Source organism: Gigantopelta aegis, chromosome 9 (assembly GCF_016097555.1).
Source record: "Gigantopelta aegis isolate Gae_Host chromosome 9, Gae_host_genome, whole genome shotgun sequence".
Classification (NCBI taxonomy): Eukaryota; Metazoa; Mollusca; class Gastropoda; order Neomphalida; family Peltospiridae; genus Gigantopelta; species Gigantopelta aegis.
Genome location: NC_054707.1, coordinates 68235595 through 68250597, shown reverse-complemented (window position 1 = coordinate 68250597; position 15003 = coordinate 68235595). Strand labels below are relative to the sequence as shown.

General features: G+C 33.5%; 1 protein-coding gene across 1 annotated transcript in view; it reads right to left on the bottom strand.

Annotated features, from left to right (window-relative positions):
* The window catches only part of LOC121381825, a 57039-nt gene that overhangs the window by 16849 nt on the left and 25187 nt on the right, over positions 1 to 15003 (bottom strand). The window contains exons 17-29 of the mRNA XM_041511187.1: positions 14519 to 14641; positions 13129 to 13257; positions 12387 to 12587; positions 11386 to 11541; positions 9801 to 9933; positions 8795 to 8897; positions 7795 to 7927; positions 5839 to 5913; positions 5158 to 5277; positions 3875 to 4081; positions 3150 to 3311; positions 1366 to 1611; positions 50 to 242 (exon numbers count right to left, since the gene is read on the bottom strand). Of these exons, the coding sequence (XP_041367121.1) occupies positions 50 to 242; positions 1366 to 1611; positions 3150 to 3311; positions 3875 to 4081; positions 5158 to 5277; positions 5839 to 5913; positions 7795 to 7927; positions 8795 to 8897; positions 9801 to 9933; positions 11386 to 11541; positions 12387 to 12587; positions 13129 to 13257; positions 14519 to 14641 (1981 nt within the window). The remainder of the gene's footprint in view (positions 1 to 49; positions 243 to 1365; positions 1612 to 3149; positions 3312 to 3874; positions 4082 to 5157; positions 5278 to 5838; positions 5914 to 7794; positions 7928 to 8794; positions 8898 to 9800; positions 9934 to 11385; positions 11542 to 12386; positions 12588 to 13128; positions 13258 to 14518; positions 14642 to 15003) is intronic.

Below are 15003 nucleotides of genomic sequence, written 5' to 3'. Positions count from 1 at the left end.
ACAGACACGAACATGTTAATATATTTATATTTATTACTCTAGAGAATACCTCTTATTGATCTTCACGTTGGCTGGATCGACCGGAGTTCTGATTTTCACGTCTGGAATTCCACTGGATGACTTCTGAACAGAGTGGGTTGTCTGGTCACACAGATTATACACATTGCACACTGTGAGAGAGATGGTGAACGTCTGACCAGCCGGGGCATTCACGACTTCCAATTTGCCTTTATCCTGACCCTCTGAAGTTATTACAGAAAACAATAGTTCTAATACATGAATGTATACAAGTACCAATATCCTGACCCTCTGAAGTTATTACAGAAAACAATAGTTCTAATACATGAATGTATACAAGTACCAATATCCTGACCCTCTGAAGTTATTACAGAAAACAATAGTTCCAATACATGAATGTATACAAGTACCAATATCCTGACCCTCTGAAGTTTTTACAGAAAACAATAGTTCTAATACATGAATGTATACAAGTACCAATATCCTGACTCTCTTAAGTTTTTACAGAAAACAATAGTAGTTTATACATACGTGAACATATACTTGTATACTGACCATCTGAAGTTATTACAGAAAACAATATGTTTTAACAAAGGCATCTGACAACTCTGAAGATACGACATTACCTCTGATGAATGGCAATTTAATTTATATATTACTGGCCTTCCAATTACAGGCTGTAGCTAATGGAAGGTCGGTCGACCCCCCCCCCCCCCCCCTTACCGGTAACGTTTTTTTTCAATATGCCCCCGGACCCCCCACCCCACCCCACCCCCAAGTAACTCAGGTGCTTCGCGCCCTCGTGTGGCTTCGTGCTTCACCATAAACCTAAACGACCCCCCCCCCCACCCCCCATCAAAATCCTGGCTACGGGCCTGCATTACTCACACTTTTCTATGTTTTAATAAATGAATATCTGCAAGTATCATGACTGAAGTAATTACAGAAGACAATTAATAGCTTATACATACATGGACATATACTTGTATTCTTTCAGTTACTTTTATCCTAAACTATAGTTATATCAGTAATGAGTCTGACAGTCTAATTGAAAGACCATTTTACCTATAATTGTAACAGCTATAAGTGTACGTTATCTACAGTTGTATCAACTATAAGATTACTAGAATTATACCAGCATTGAGGGTGATAGTCTAACTATATTAGGCCTATAACACTATCATACTTAATTTATACCAGCATTTGGGTTTTCCATCTAATGGCATGACAATATTACCTACAGGTAGTTATATCAGCTATGAGTATAAGACTGTTATCTAGAGTCATACCAGCTATAGGTATAAGACTGTTACCTAGAATTACGCAAAACGTATGAAACTGCATTACCTAGAGTTAAACCAGCACTTGGGGTCACAGTCCAGCTGTAAGTGAGAGCTCGTCCAAGTCCGCCTTTACTGGTGAGTCCAGACACTTGAATATTTCGACAGGAGGAAACAAATGACGGTCCACGTATCACGGCAACTGGAGGTACAGGGTTGGACGGGGCCTGAACGGGAATAGTTCCAGAGGCAGCGACAGCTCGAGATTCACCTGCTTTCTTGGCAACTCCACTCTTTAGTTGCAGACTGGAAACTGTATAGGTAAAATTAGTAAATTAATTACTAATAAGTACACATGCAGACTCGTTCTTCAACGACATTCTCAATGATTTGCGAAAAAAGTTCTTTCAGCCACGCCCATATCTCAATATGTTTAGTGATTTTGTATTGTTCTGTGTATGAAAACTTCAGATGTGAACAGTGAATTTACTTGATGGTTTTACTAACACCTAGTATTATCACTGTTTTCAGTGATTTAACTGTGTGTGCATATGCAATGAAGACATTGTCTGCAATATGTAAAAATAGACTTGATTTGTTGTTAAGATTTATTAAATACAATTTATTGTTGAATTATATAAGATTGATTGAATGTTTGTTTAACGACACCCCAGCACAAAAATACATATCGGCTATTATATAAGAAGACCAATTTAGATATACTCCCAGATGAGAGCAAGACATTATGAAAAATTATTAGGTTTTTTTAAATTTTCTTATTTACTCAGTTTCTTATTTACAAAATATGTACATAGCACGTAACACCAATATCTAATATTGTAGTGTATCATTAGCTCTAACCAAAACTGACCACAAAAACAACCTGGAATTTATTCGATTTTCATGTTAACAGGATATGAGACATTTCACAGATATTTTACAATTCAACCTGTCTTCCAAAGTATTTTACTTTCAGATCTACGTTTGTTTCTAGAAATAATTAATTGTTTTGACTGTAGGTTTGACAGCATGGGGTAGCAGATGCAAAACATGAACTTCCATTTTCATAGCCTAACATATGTATTGATGAAACGTAGCATTAATTTAGATGGAATATGACAAGATACCCTAAATTCCCGTCATATCTAATTATTATAGTTAATACAAATTTTATACTGATGAAACATTTACCTTTATTTGGATTGATTTAGACAAGAGATCCTTAATTCCATTTATATTTCATTATTAATATGTAATATTTTATTGAAGAAATATTTACGTGTTATTTAGAGAGGTTAGACATGATACCCTTACTATCTGTTATATTTTATTATTAATATGTAATATTGTATTGATGAAATATTTAGCTGCTATTTAGAGGGATTAAACAGGGCACCCTTACTTTCTGTTATATTTCATTATTAATATGTAATATTGTATTGATGAAATATTTACGTATTATTTAGATGAGTTAGTCAAGAGACCCTTACTTTTTGTTATATTTCATTATTAATATGTAATATTGTATTGATGAAAGATTTAGCTGCTATTTAGAGGGATTAAACAGGGCACCCTTACTTTTTGTTATATTTCATTATTAATATGTAATATTGTATTGATGAAATATTTAAGTGTTATTTAGAGAGGTTAGACACGATACCCTTACTATCTGTTATATTTTATTATTAATATGTAATATTGTATTGATGATATATTTAAGTGTTATTTAGAGGGATTAGACAGGGCACCCTTACTTTCTGTTATATTTCATTATTAATATGCAATATTGTATTGAATCTATTGATGAAACATGTAGCTGTTATTTACAGGAATTAGACAAGAGACCCTTACTTGTAGTGCCTGTGATCCTCGTTATCATTAGCAGCTGTCTGGACAAGGACGTACACTTGGCTTTTGGTCCGAGTGCTGAGACGGTGGTGGCATCAAATATGTCACTGCATCTCTTTACCAAAAGTCCTATTCCAGGTTTGAATGTCACCTCAATGCCATACACTGCAATGTGAAAATATTACTTCAGATGTATCAAACATGTTTTGAGTTGGCCAGCTGTTTTAAATTACGGATGTGGTCAAAACCTTAACAATTCAGTGACTTATTTTCTGAAGATGAACAATGGACATCTATTTGAAAGAAACTATTTCTATCAGTTGTTAGTGTGTGTATATATGTGTGCGTACATGTGTGTGTATGTGTGTTTTTATTGTGGTCTGTTAATTGTATATTCTAAATCAGCCAGCCTGTGTTTTGTTACGGTTTCTCTTTCCTTTTTCAGATTATATAATAATCGTACATCTTTACTTATTCTGCCAAGAGTATAATGCTATCAATGCAACATCCAGCAGTCATCAATCTTCTTCACATCATGACCTCATAATGGCCATCCATCACTTTCAGCACCAGTGTTCTGAAGCTGTTATACATGCATCTGATATCACATGTCTCTAGCACATACTTGTAGTTAGTTTCAAATTGTATTGCCATGCAAGGCATTGTGCTGTTAAACTACATCTAGGAAAGGGGTCATTTATGAAACCAAATCTGAACAACATGCATACTTTTGTCATAGAAATTAGCGTTCACAGTAGGTGGTGGCACTTTTGCTTCTACTGAGAATTGTTTTAGCAGGTCAACTCCATCGTTGAAAGTCAAGCCTAACTGTAACTGTGTAGGACGTTTTGGGTGAGCCACGGGGCAGACAGCTGTTCTTAAGTTGTCATCAGACACAGTAGCTGGTACAACCACTACGTCCTTTGTTGTTGTATCTAGAAAACAATAGCAGAGAAAGACAAATGGTGTTAATTACAGAATGCTCCTTAAGATACTTTAAACATGCAAAGGGAATAAGATAACACTATAGTCAACTAGTAATATACAGTAATCATATTAGCCTATTACAATGCTGATTGACATCCAGCTCAGAGTTAACAGTAACTCCATCAGGTAGTAACAGAAGTCTATTTATGTCAAAATAAAACAGATCAATTGGGATTAACTCTATATTAAATAATGCTAAAACTCAGATTAAAATGCATGTTTTTTAAACCCACACCCACTCTACGTAAATAAAGTTTCTTAACAAATTAGAACTAAATTATATATATAAAATCTAATTTTTTAATATAGGAGTGAAAATAAATTGCTGAAATAGCCAAGGTAGGCAGTATCACCTGAACTGTTTTGGTTTTTTTTGTAATTGAGAATGCAGTACACGGAGACTAAAAGAGCAATTATTAATGCAATTGCTTTAATTTGGCTTTTGTAGCAGTTGCCGTCATCCCTGTACCAAAAAAGGAGATATATCCTATGCAATTTGATGGTAATTTATTAAGAAACATCTTTAACTTATCTGATATTTGTTTGCAAAACTAAATATTATTAGAGTTGTTATGGATTTAAACTGAGTAAATATACATTATTCACTGTAGAGTTATATGTCAATTCGTTGTATGTTTCCTTCCTGGAGCAAATAAACTTTAGTTCCAACTCTGCTAGTGGCAGTCGAGTTACTTGTTATAATAATAGTTACAGTATAAGAATGCTGCATAAAGACTTTGTCTCTTTGATATGTTGTACAGCTATGACCTTTGCACTTTGAAAGTAATGTATGTATAGACTCCCAGATGTTCAAACAAATTACTAACATGTGTGGTATTGTTTAGCTTTGACACCATATTTCAGCTTTAGACCTAGGTCAATTGGCCAGCTGCTTCCCTTTCCAATTGAACCAGCACATTAATTCTTCAGACAAAAACCTCCACATGCACATTTGTGACACATGTCATCTTTGTAACACATACCACCACGGACAATTACTAATAAGAAAACATTAAGCTTCTGCCTGTGATAATGCACTTGGTCTTCCCCACAATGAAGTCTGCACCAGCTCCTGTTATTGTCAGTGATTCTGTCCCACCACTGATCTCAAATTCCGTCTTCGATATCTGTAGCCCTTTGAATACTGAAAAAAAGTCAGACTTATTATTTTTATTATTATATCATTAAAAACAACATAGAAACAATGAAAGAATGAATTTTATGTAGACATGCAAATTGTTTTTAATCAATGGCTTTTAGAAAAGACAAAGAATGGTTGCAAGTACCACAATTATTAGGCTTTTGTGTAGCCAGAAGAGGGTCATTTAGGCCATCATGCCTTCCCTCGATCTTTTATCTTGGCCTATCTTACAAAATATTAAAATACTTGCTATGGTAGTGGTTTATTTGTTCCCCAGCCCACCCCAATATAACATTATGATTATGTCAGTGTTATCAAGTATCAAATATCAAGTGAATATATGTATACTTTTTAAAACTAGTTAAATATTAATTAGCTAATATTAATAACCTAAAACATGATGTTTGTGTTAAAATTCCTTACAATTAATGTAGCGTCATGTCCTGTCGAAATCCTGACTAGTACGTTGTCACCCATTTGTATACAAGTTCAATCCCCTTAAATGTTATGTCAACAGAATATTGAATGTCTACTATTAATTAACAGTGAGAATAAAGTGCCTACCATTAGGATCATAGACGGTGAATTCCGTGGTCCTAGCTGTTTGTCCAGGAGACGTGCATGTTACAGTGTGTTGTCCTGTAGTCAACAAAAATATAAAACATAACACAATCGTCTAGCAAATATCACCTGATATATGTAAACAATCCTGTAGAAAATATGAAACCTATCCTCTACAGTATACATTAGCATATCTGAATTTTAAAGATCATCTAAATTGTTAAATTCACTTATAAACAGTAGTTAATCAATTTACAAAAAACCCCATCTAATCTGCGCGTAAGTATCAATTGATCCGACTAAGCCAGTAAATATCAACTGATCCACACAAATATCAACTGATTCATCTATAAACCGCAGAACCTACACAAACCATCAAATCTAGATTCCTCGATTGTTTTCTCCCTATGTATTCATTGTATTAAATCTCTGAATAAACCGGAACCTGGCCATTCTGGAAACTGGATGAATATTTTGCATTAAACCTGTAAAAACTGGACAGCTAAGAAGTTGAACTCCTAATTCAAAATTTAACACAAAATCCATCTATGTATATTTAATCCAGCACTTAATATCATCTAATCTACATATAAATACCATCTAATTAATCCACACAATACAAATACATCTTCTGTTTTACAAGTATCATCTAATAGAAGTATAAAGGTCATTTGTAAACACCATCTAATTCAGTTGTAAATATGATAAAATCCACTTAATTAGTCCACTTCCAGTTACAGATAATGTCTAATCCAGTTTAAAAATGCAGAGATGTTATACTTTTGTAAAAATTATGTAATTGATACATTATTCTATAATATTAAAAATTTCTTGAGCCAGATACCCCCTCCCCCTAAAAAGTAAATAAATAATACATATATATATATATATATATATATATATATATATATATATATATATATATAGTAGTCGTTTTCGAGTTGAAAGACGCTATTTTATAGAGTGCTCAACCGTGTGGGAGCCAGATATATCGTTAAAAAGTGTATGTTTTTCTCTACATGACAGGCTTGTTTCGTGAGAGAGTTGAATTATTGCTCTCACTCATCAGATGTAGATTTAATTACACCGTCAACGGAAAGCTGATGACGTAATGGACTCTGTGACGTCGAGGTTACGTCACTATGCAGGTCTATAATAGGTGATGTGTGGTATGCGCACAGAAGGTATTTGCGTCTGTGTCGACATGCTGATACGAGTTCATTCTTGGAGTTTAGTGTGCTGGTTTCAGGTTTATACATTATGAACAGTTTTTCCTTCAGGCAGAGGTTACATCTTTTGCTCGCTGGAGAGAGATTTTGCTTTGGATAAATTTTTTCCACTTAATGGTGTATGGGGTGAATCTATCCTTCAGTGTCCAAATGTACTGACTTTTGTTGCGTTTGGTTGCGTTTTGAAAATTTTCCAGTTATTAATGGTGTTCTCGGGTATGTTTCTTGCTTGTTGTTATCGAATTCAGTGTCCAAATGTACTCTCCAGCGAGCAAAAGATGTAACCTCTGCCTGTTGCGTTCATAATGTAAACCTGAAAACCAGCACACTAAACTCCAAGAAAACTGCTCGTATGCGCAGTCGACATCAGACGTCAAATAATGTGTTCTCGGTCACCTAAACCTGCAGTGACGTATGTTTACGTCATGCTTTCCGTGTTTGGGTAATTAAATCTACATCTGATGAGTGAGAGCAATAATTCAAACTCTCTCACGAAAACGGATATAAGCAAATGGGAAGCGTAAGGAATGGAGGAAAACAAGCCTGTCATGTAGAGAAAAACATACATAACGATATATATATATATATATATATATATATATATATATAATCCCATATTTTGTCATCATTCTTCATTCTAAAAATAAAATGTAATGTAACAAAAGTTTTGAACACAACTATGGTAATAGATTCACCTAAGAACACAATTAATACTATATAATAATTTCACCTGGTAAAATGTTAGTTCCAGTTGAAACTGGTAACTTTGTCAAATCAACTTTCTGTCGTTGAGCAGTTAGGTCACGGTTGTTGATTTTACACACAGTTCCAGCTGCAAGCCCAGCTCCAGAGATAACTAATGTCTACAAACAAATGTATTATATTGATAAATACATTAACATTACTTATAAATACATTATCTACAAACACTCTATCTACAAATACCTAATCTACATATAAATATAGTAGTTATAAATACACTCTCTACAAGTCTATTTAGCATTTATAAATACATTATTTATAAATAAATACAACATATATATTAAATTTATAAATACAGAATTTACATTTGAATATCTTTGTAAATACATATACATAAAATTTAACACATCTAAAAATAATTTTATATTTATAAATACATTTTTTAAAAACAAATTTAATATAGTATAAGTAAATAATGCATCTACAAATTATTAAAGTTAAAGTTTGTTTTGTTTAACGACACCACTAGAGCACATTGATTTATTAATCATCGGCTGTCAAACATTTGGTAATTTTGACAGGAAACCCGCTACATTTTTCCATTAGTTGCAAGGGATCTAATATATGCACAATCCCACAGACAGGACAGCACATACCATGGCCTTTGATATACCAGTCATGGTGCACTGGCTGATCCCGAACCGACCGTGCATTAATCGAGCACTTTACCACTGAGCTACGTCCCGCCCCTCTACAAATCATTACAAGTGTAATTAATAAATTACATACAAATACACATTATCTATAAATGAGTGTCTGTAAATACTAAATATTATTATTATAAATAAATTCATTACATACAAATACACATTATCTATAAATGAGTGTCTGTAAATACTAAATATTATTATTATAAATAAATTCATTACATACAAATACATTGTTAATATTTACAAACATTACCCACAAATACATATATGTATTAACATAGGTAATTAAATAAATTAATTAAATATAATTATCCATACCTTATCTACTCCTGAAGGAATGATATCTGGTTTAACTCCCGATATGGAGTTACATGAACTCCCATCTCCTCCACACTGACCACATGGATCAAAATGTGTTGGTCTGAGGAAAAATTGATATAGCAAGGTTAACACTTCATACAAAAACAATATTATGCATCAATCAATCTCTTCCGTTTTCAATCAATGACCTTTGAAACTTGTGCGCGCGCACGCGCGCTTGTGTGTGTGTGCGTGCGTGTGTGTTTATGTACGTACATGTGTACATATGTACATGTGCATATGTATGTGTGAATAAATTAGTATTATTCCAGTTTTTAAATTACAACCATAATGAAAATCATTATACTTTTATATTGAATAACATGAGTTAGAAATACACATGTACGGTATCTATAAACTGCATTTTTAATATCAGACACTTTATGTAAAAGCTCTCAAACCATTTAATGCACTCTCAATGATGCAAATACAGATTTTGTATTCCAGTCCTTTTATGTCTTGGAAATGTTTGGGGGTTGGGTGTTGTTTTTTTTTTTTGTTTTTTTTTGGGGGGGGGGGTTGGGTTTTTGTTTTTTTCAGTGATAAACTGTATTGATAGTTCAGTGATCTATTGTTGTTTATTTTCACAACTGTAATTTACACGATTTCATTAATACTTTTAGAATTTTTGTCATGATTTATCATTCACTGTTCATCTGTGTATAATTATTTGACAAATAAATATCCATGAAATATATGTTTCATATTTCTAAAAACACACGTGTACTTCTGAGAAATAATGACCGTGGAGACGAGCTGTAGTCTATTTCCCAATGGTATTTTCCCGTTTCAACGACACAGACTTTTGTTTCATTCGATTATAACTTTATCCAAATGTGTTACAGATTAATATATTAATCTAAACTTACTGTTCATTTTTACACGGGTTGAAACTAGGTTCTGCGACTTTTACTTAATTTTATTGAGTGTATATTAACATGTATTAATATAAATAATGCTTTACCCATTAATAACACCTCGGCAGTCACGACATGAAGCTCCATTGCCACCACAAACACCACAAGCATCTTTACCCGTGGATCCGTCGTTCACACACTGACCACATTCATTGATTACTGCCATCTTTTTAGACAGAGCTACAAAGTAGATTTAGTAATATTTTAAATATAAACTACATCTGATGAGAATAAAGTACACTGGGTAATATCTTAGGAGTATGGTCACATGACAAATTATTTACTATAGATGGTAAAACACAATCAAAACAAAACATTTAGAATTTAAAAACAACAACAACAACAACAAAAATAGAAAAAATAAAAACAAACATAAAACCACAAAGACGTGTTGTGAGAATCGGCAAAAACACAAAACTTTGCCATGCTTTTGTTTTTATTCATACCCACATACACATAAAGAAATAATAGATAATCCTTATAATTAAAATAGTTTGCAAGCAAGTTCTAATTTTAGTTCGAATTGTTTGTTTGTTTTTTCAACGATAATTCTTAGTAACAGGAAAATACCATTATAAAAAAGACATCATCCGCTGTAAAGTTCCCTGATGATTTAATTTTTATATTTTATATAACAAAATTGCACTACTAGGGCTAGATTAATAGGATACCTTTAAATTGTAATGAATGGAATGGAAATTTTAAATTTGTTCCGAAAAAGTACTTTAATTAACCAGCTACATAATCATATATCTCATTTGGTGTCTATATTTTGGCATATAGATGTAATTTTAATTATGGCTGTTTAGTCAAAAAATGGCAGAAATATAATTCCATTCATTTCTAGCTAATATTAGTATTTAAACATTTTTGCTAAACAATGTTTATGGTAGTAAGTGCTAGTAAAAGGAAAATTACACAGCGCATAAAGTTAAAGTTTGTTTTCTTATAGAGCACACTGATTTATTCATCATTAGTTGTTGGATGTCAAACATTTCAGAATTCTGACATGTAATTTTAGATGATGTCTGCTACATTTTTCATTAGAAGGAAAGGTTCTTTTATATTCGCTTTTCACAGACAGCTAGGATAGGATATATTACATCCTTTGATATATCAGTCGTGTAGCACTGATTGGAATAGGAAAACCCAATTAGAAATTGAGTATCTACGACCAAAGCACATTGGGTTTGCACTCTACTGAGCTAAGTTTTGTTCACTGTATTTGAATCAGGTGTATTCATTGTGACTCTGCACACAGCATATCAACTACCAAGCTTCTCCATGTTTCAGGTTTAATAAATGTTAAGGAAGAGTAATTAAAATAAAAATTTCAATTTGACTGACAAGTTTTGCAATACATGTCAGTTTTATTCCACGATGGTTGGGTGGATGCTGTAAGGTCCTTATTTTGTTTTCACTGGTAATGTCAAAAGGTTATGGTACGTATTATTATAATATTAAGCGTTAAAACAGATGACGGTTTAATACATAGAAACCAGTACTGTATTAATTAGAAGATTTGAGAGAATGTAAAATGATACCCTACAGAGGATATTGCATAAGGAGGCTGGCCAGATAAATGAAAGGCACCGAGTGTAATGAGAAATGGAATGCTAATTTTTTACTTACTGGTCCAACATTTTCCACTGCAGTCTTTGAACTGGCTTCCTGTGGTGCCTAGTGTATAGGGAGGAACACACTTGCCACAGCTGTCGACAACCATCTTTCCATTACACACACCTTCACAGTCGTACCACTGGCTTTTATCCAAACCTGTGTTGCCACCTACAATATCACACAAAAATATCATAAATATCTGGTAGGTCATACAATTTTCAAAACAAAACTGGATTATTTTAAAGGTAAACGTTACACCATGAATGAACATCAATAACAACGTTTTCGCAAAATCTTTAGTTAGATAATCATAACTTAAGTACATTTATAATGTCATAACTATTGTCACAGGAATTCATGTTTACAAACTGAACCCTTCTACTTAAAATATCCTTATTCAACAACAATAATAAGAAATTGTAATTATAAAGAAGAAACAAAACCGGCAGTCTTCATAACCTCACCATAACATCATTTATTAATGCAACATTAAGACCCAGTACACTCTTTGGTCAGTTTTTGCCAGTGCTAGCAAGTTCTGATCACAGATGGTAACATATTTGTTCAGATGGCTTTTCAAGAGATAATTAATTTCTTCACTACATTGGGTACCAGTATATAATATAATGATATTATGATCCAACAGGTGAATGATAGACACAGATTATATACTTGGTAATTTCCAAGAATGTCTCTGGACCATATTCTCTGGGTATACTGAACTTGAACTTGTCAAAAATCCCCATGAAGGTGAAACCTCTATAACTCTATATACACAAAAAATCAGTTGAATATATTGAGGCACTGCGAAACAAAGTCAGGAAAACTAAGTTTGTGAGACAGACATAGAGATAAATGGACAGACAAACAGATGAATAAATATTTACAGTCCCTTCTAGTTCAACTGGTAGGGGCTAATAATATATTATGATACACAATGTGATAAGGGTTGGCATATTGTGATAGGCATTTCTCATAATACCCAGTCCTTATTCTGCCCTGTCTGAACTTACCGACGCATTTTCCTGAGCAGCGATCAAAGTAAGCCGTCCCATCGCAGTCTCCATTGCAGTCAACGCGTCTCCTCGTGGATGATGACACAATTCTGACTGTACAGTCACCACAAGCATCAATGCCGTGGTTACTGCTTCTTCCTGTTTTCCCTCCATAACACACTCCACATTTGTTTCTTTGAGCAAGCCGATCACATTGTCCTGCACAAATAATAAATAAATAAATAAAATAATAAAATAAACACACAGAGCAACACATACACTGTTAGGGTCGCAGACGCCAGTTTCAACCAATGAAAATGGATATTACGTTTGGTTAATCAACAAACTGTAACACATTTGCATAAAGTTACAAAAGACTGAAACAAGAGTTTTTGATGTTGAAATCGGGAAATATCCGTAAACATAGACTTGAGCTCGTATCCATAGCCGTTATTTCTCAGAGGTATGTTATTTTGTTAAAATATGAAAAATGCATTTTGTGTTATTAGAAGTATCAAAATGAACTGAGATACTTTGGATATACAGAAATGGTTAATCCAAACCAGAAAATCTAACTCATGTCTGATTTCAGTTATCAAAAATAGCCATACTTCTTAAAAACTAGGATTTGTCACTTTAAAGAGAAATAAAAAATACAAGGTGTAAATAAAGTATAAATTATTATAATAAGATTGATTAAAATAAAAAGACAGTATATTTATAAGTAACTGAGATTAACACAGTAAAGACAAACACTTACCATCACATCCAACAACGTCATCCTTCGTTTTACCGGTATTGCCTCCGTAACACGCTCCACATTTCTTGTGGAACTTTGCTGTTCCACCACAAACGTCATTACAATCCACTTCACTCCGACACCCAGAACCTTTAAAAAAAAGAAAACAATACACATTTGGGCTGTTCAACAATTACATAATACTCTTTGTGGTAGGGATATCGCGGTATGCGTTGCATACGTTATATGGAAAGAGGAAGAGGTGTTTATGAAGTCATGTAATATTTTTATTTATGCAGTCTAAGTCATTGCTATTTTGTTCTTTAACAAATTATTTTCTATCTAGCAGGCACGGCGGAGCACGGTCTGAATAATTCTGAATAAAAACAATTATTGGTAGTAGATCTTATAAGGCCGAGATGAATTTTACATGTTTAAGAAAAGAAAGAAGTGTTTTATTTAACGACGCATTCAACACATCTTATTTATGGTTATATGGCGTCAAACATACGGTTAAGGACCACACAGATAATGAGAGAGGAAACCCGCTGTCGCCACTTCATGGGCTACTCTTTTCGATTAGCAGCAAGGGATCTTTTATATGTACCATCCCACAGACAGGGTAGTACATACCACATCCTTTGATATACCAGTCGTGGTGTACTGGCTGGAACAAGAAATAGCCCAATGGGGATCGATCCCACACCGACCACGCATCGAGCGAGTTTACATGTAGAATGCAGGAAATTGTATTTCAGGACATCTACTTTTCAACATTTTACTGGGGAGCATACCCCCTAAACCCCATAGAAATTGTGCCTTGCACCTCGATCTCAGTCAGATCCCCCTCCAACCATCACCCCTCATTCCCCAATGTCTACTTGCTTCCTACGTGCCTATCTAGCATTTATTACCAATCCAAACTAACATACCAAATGGTAAATACGAACGGAAATTTTAATAATATCGGTCAAATTGTGCCATAATGCAAAACATTACAAGTAAGGTGGTTATTATTTTAAAACTTAATTTAGGTGCTACTTAATTACTGAACGGCTCTTTAAGTAATATGTACTGAGGGTATGTGTCCATGCACTGGTTCTGTATTGATCATAGATTCTCAAATGTGGATTTGGGGACATTTTAAAAAGATTTAAAATGAAATCGTTTTACGGGTATGCATTAAAAGGAAAATTCAAACTATCAATATATTAAAGTATAATACTTAAATACATTAATCGTAGATTCCATAGGGTATATATCTCGGATATTTTAAATAGCCATAAAAGTAATCTTTTTTTAAGAATAGCCGAAAACAAAATCCGTATAGTTAGAGCATAAATACATTACTTTTAGTACAGTTAGAGCATAAATACATTACTTTCAGTACAGTTAGAGCTAAATACATTACTTTCAGTGCAGTTCTGTCCTTGCCATCCTTTCACGCACTGGCAGTGATAGGAGTTCGTCCCCATCTTGTTCACACACACTCCTCCATTCTTGCATGGGGATGATGCACACGGTTTCGGAACCTCTGTAATACAAATTAAACATGTAGGTTATGTATAACATTTTAAATCCAACTAGTTACATGTATCATGGTCAGTTTGGGGATACAACAGAGTTCAATGTATGTTTTGACACATTTATGAAATTTCTGCGCTTATAAATCTGTAAAAACAGTGATGATATCAGGTGTATGTAAACTTCTGATCATATAATCATGCCGCATTATTGGCACTCATCAACGCACAAATTTTAATTTTAGATTTTCGTTTTGTTTAACGAAACCACTAGAACACAGTGATGTATTAATCATCGGTTATTGGATGTCAAACATTTGGCATTTTTGACATGAAGTCTTTGAGGAAACCTGGGTGGTTTTTTTCCACAAGC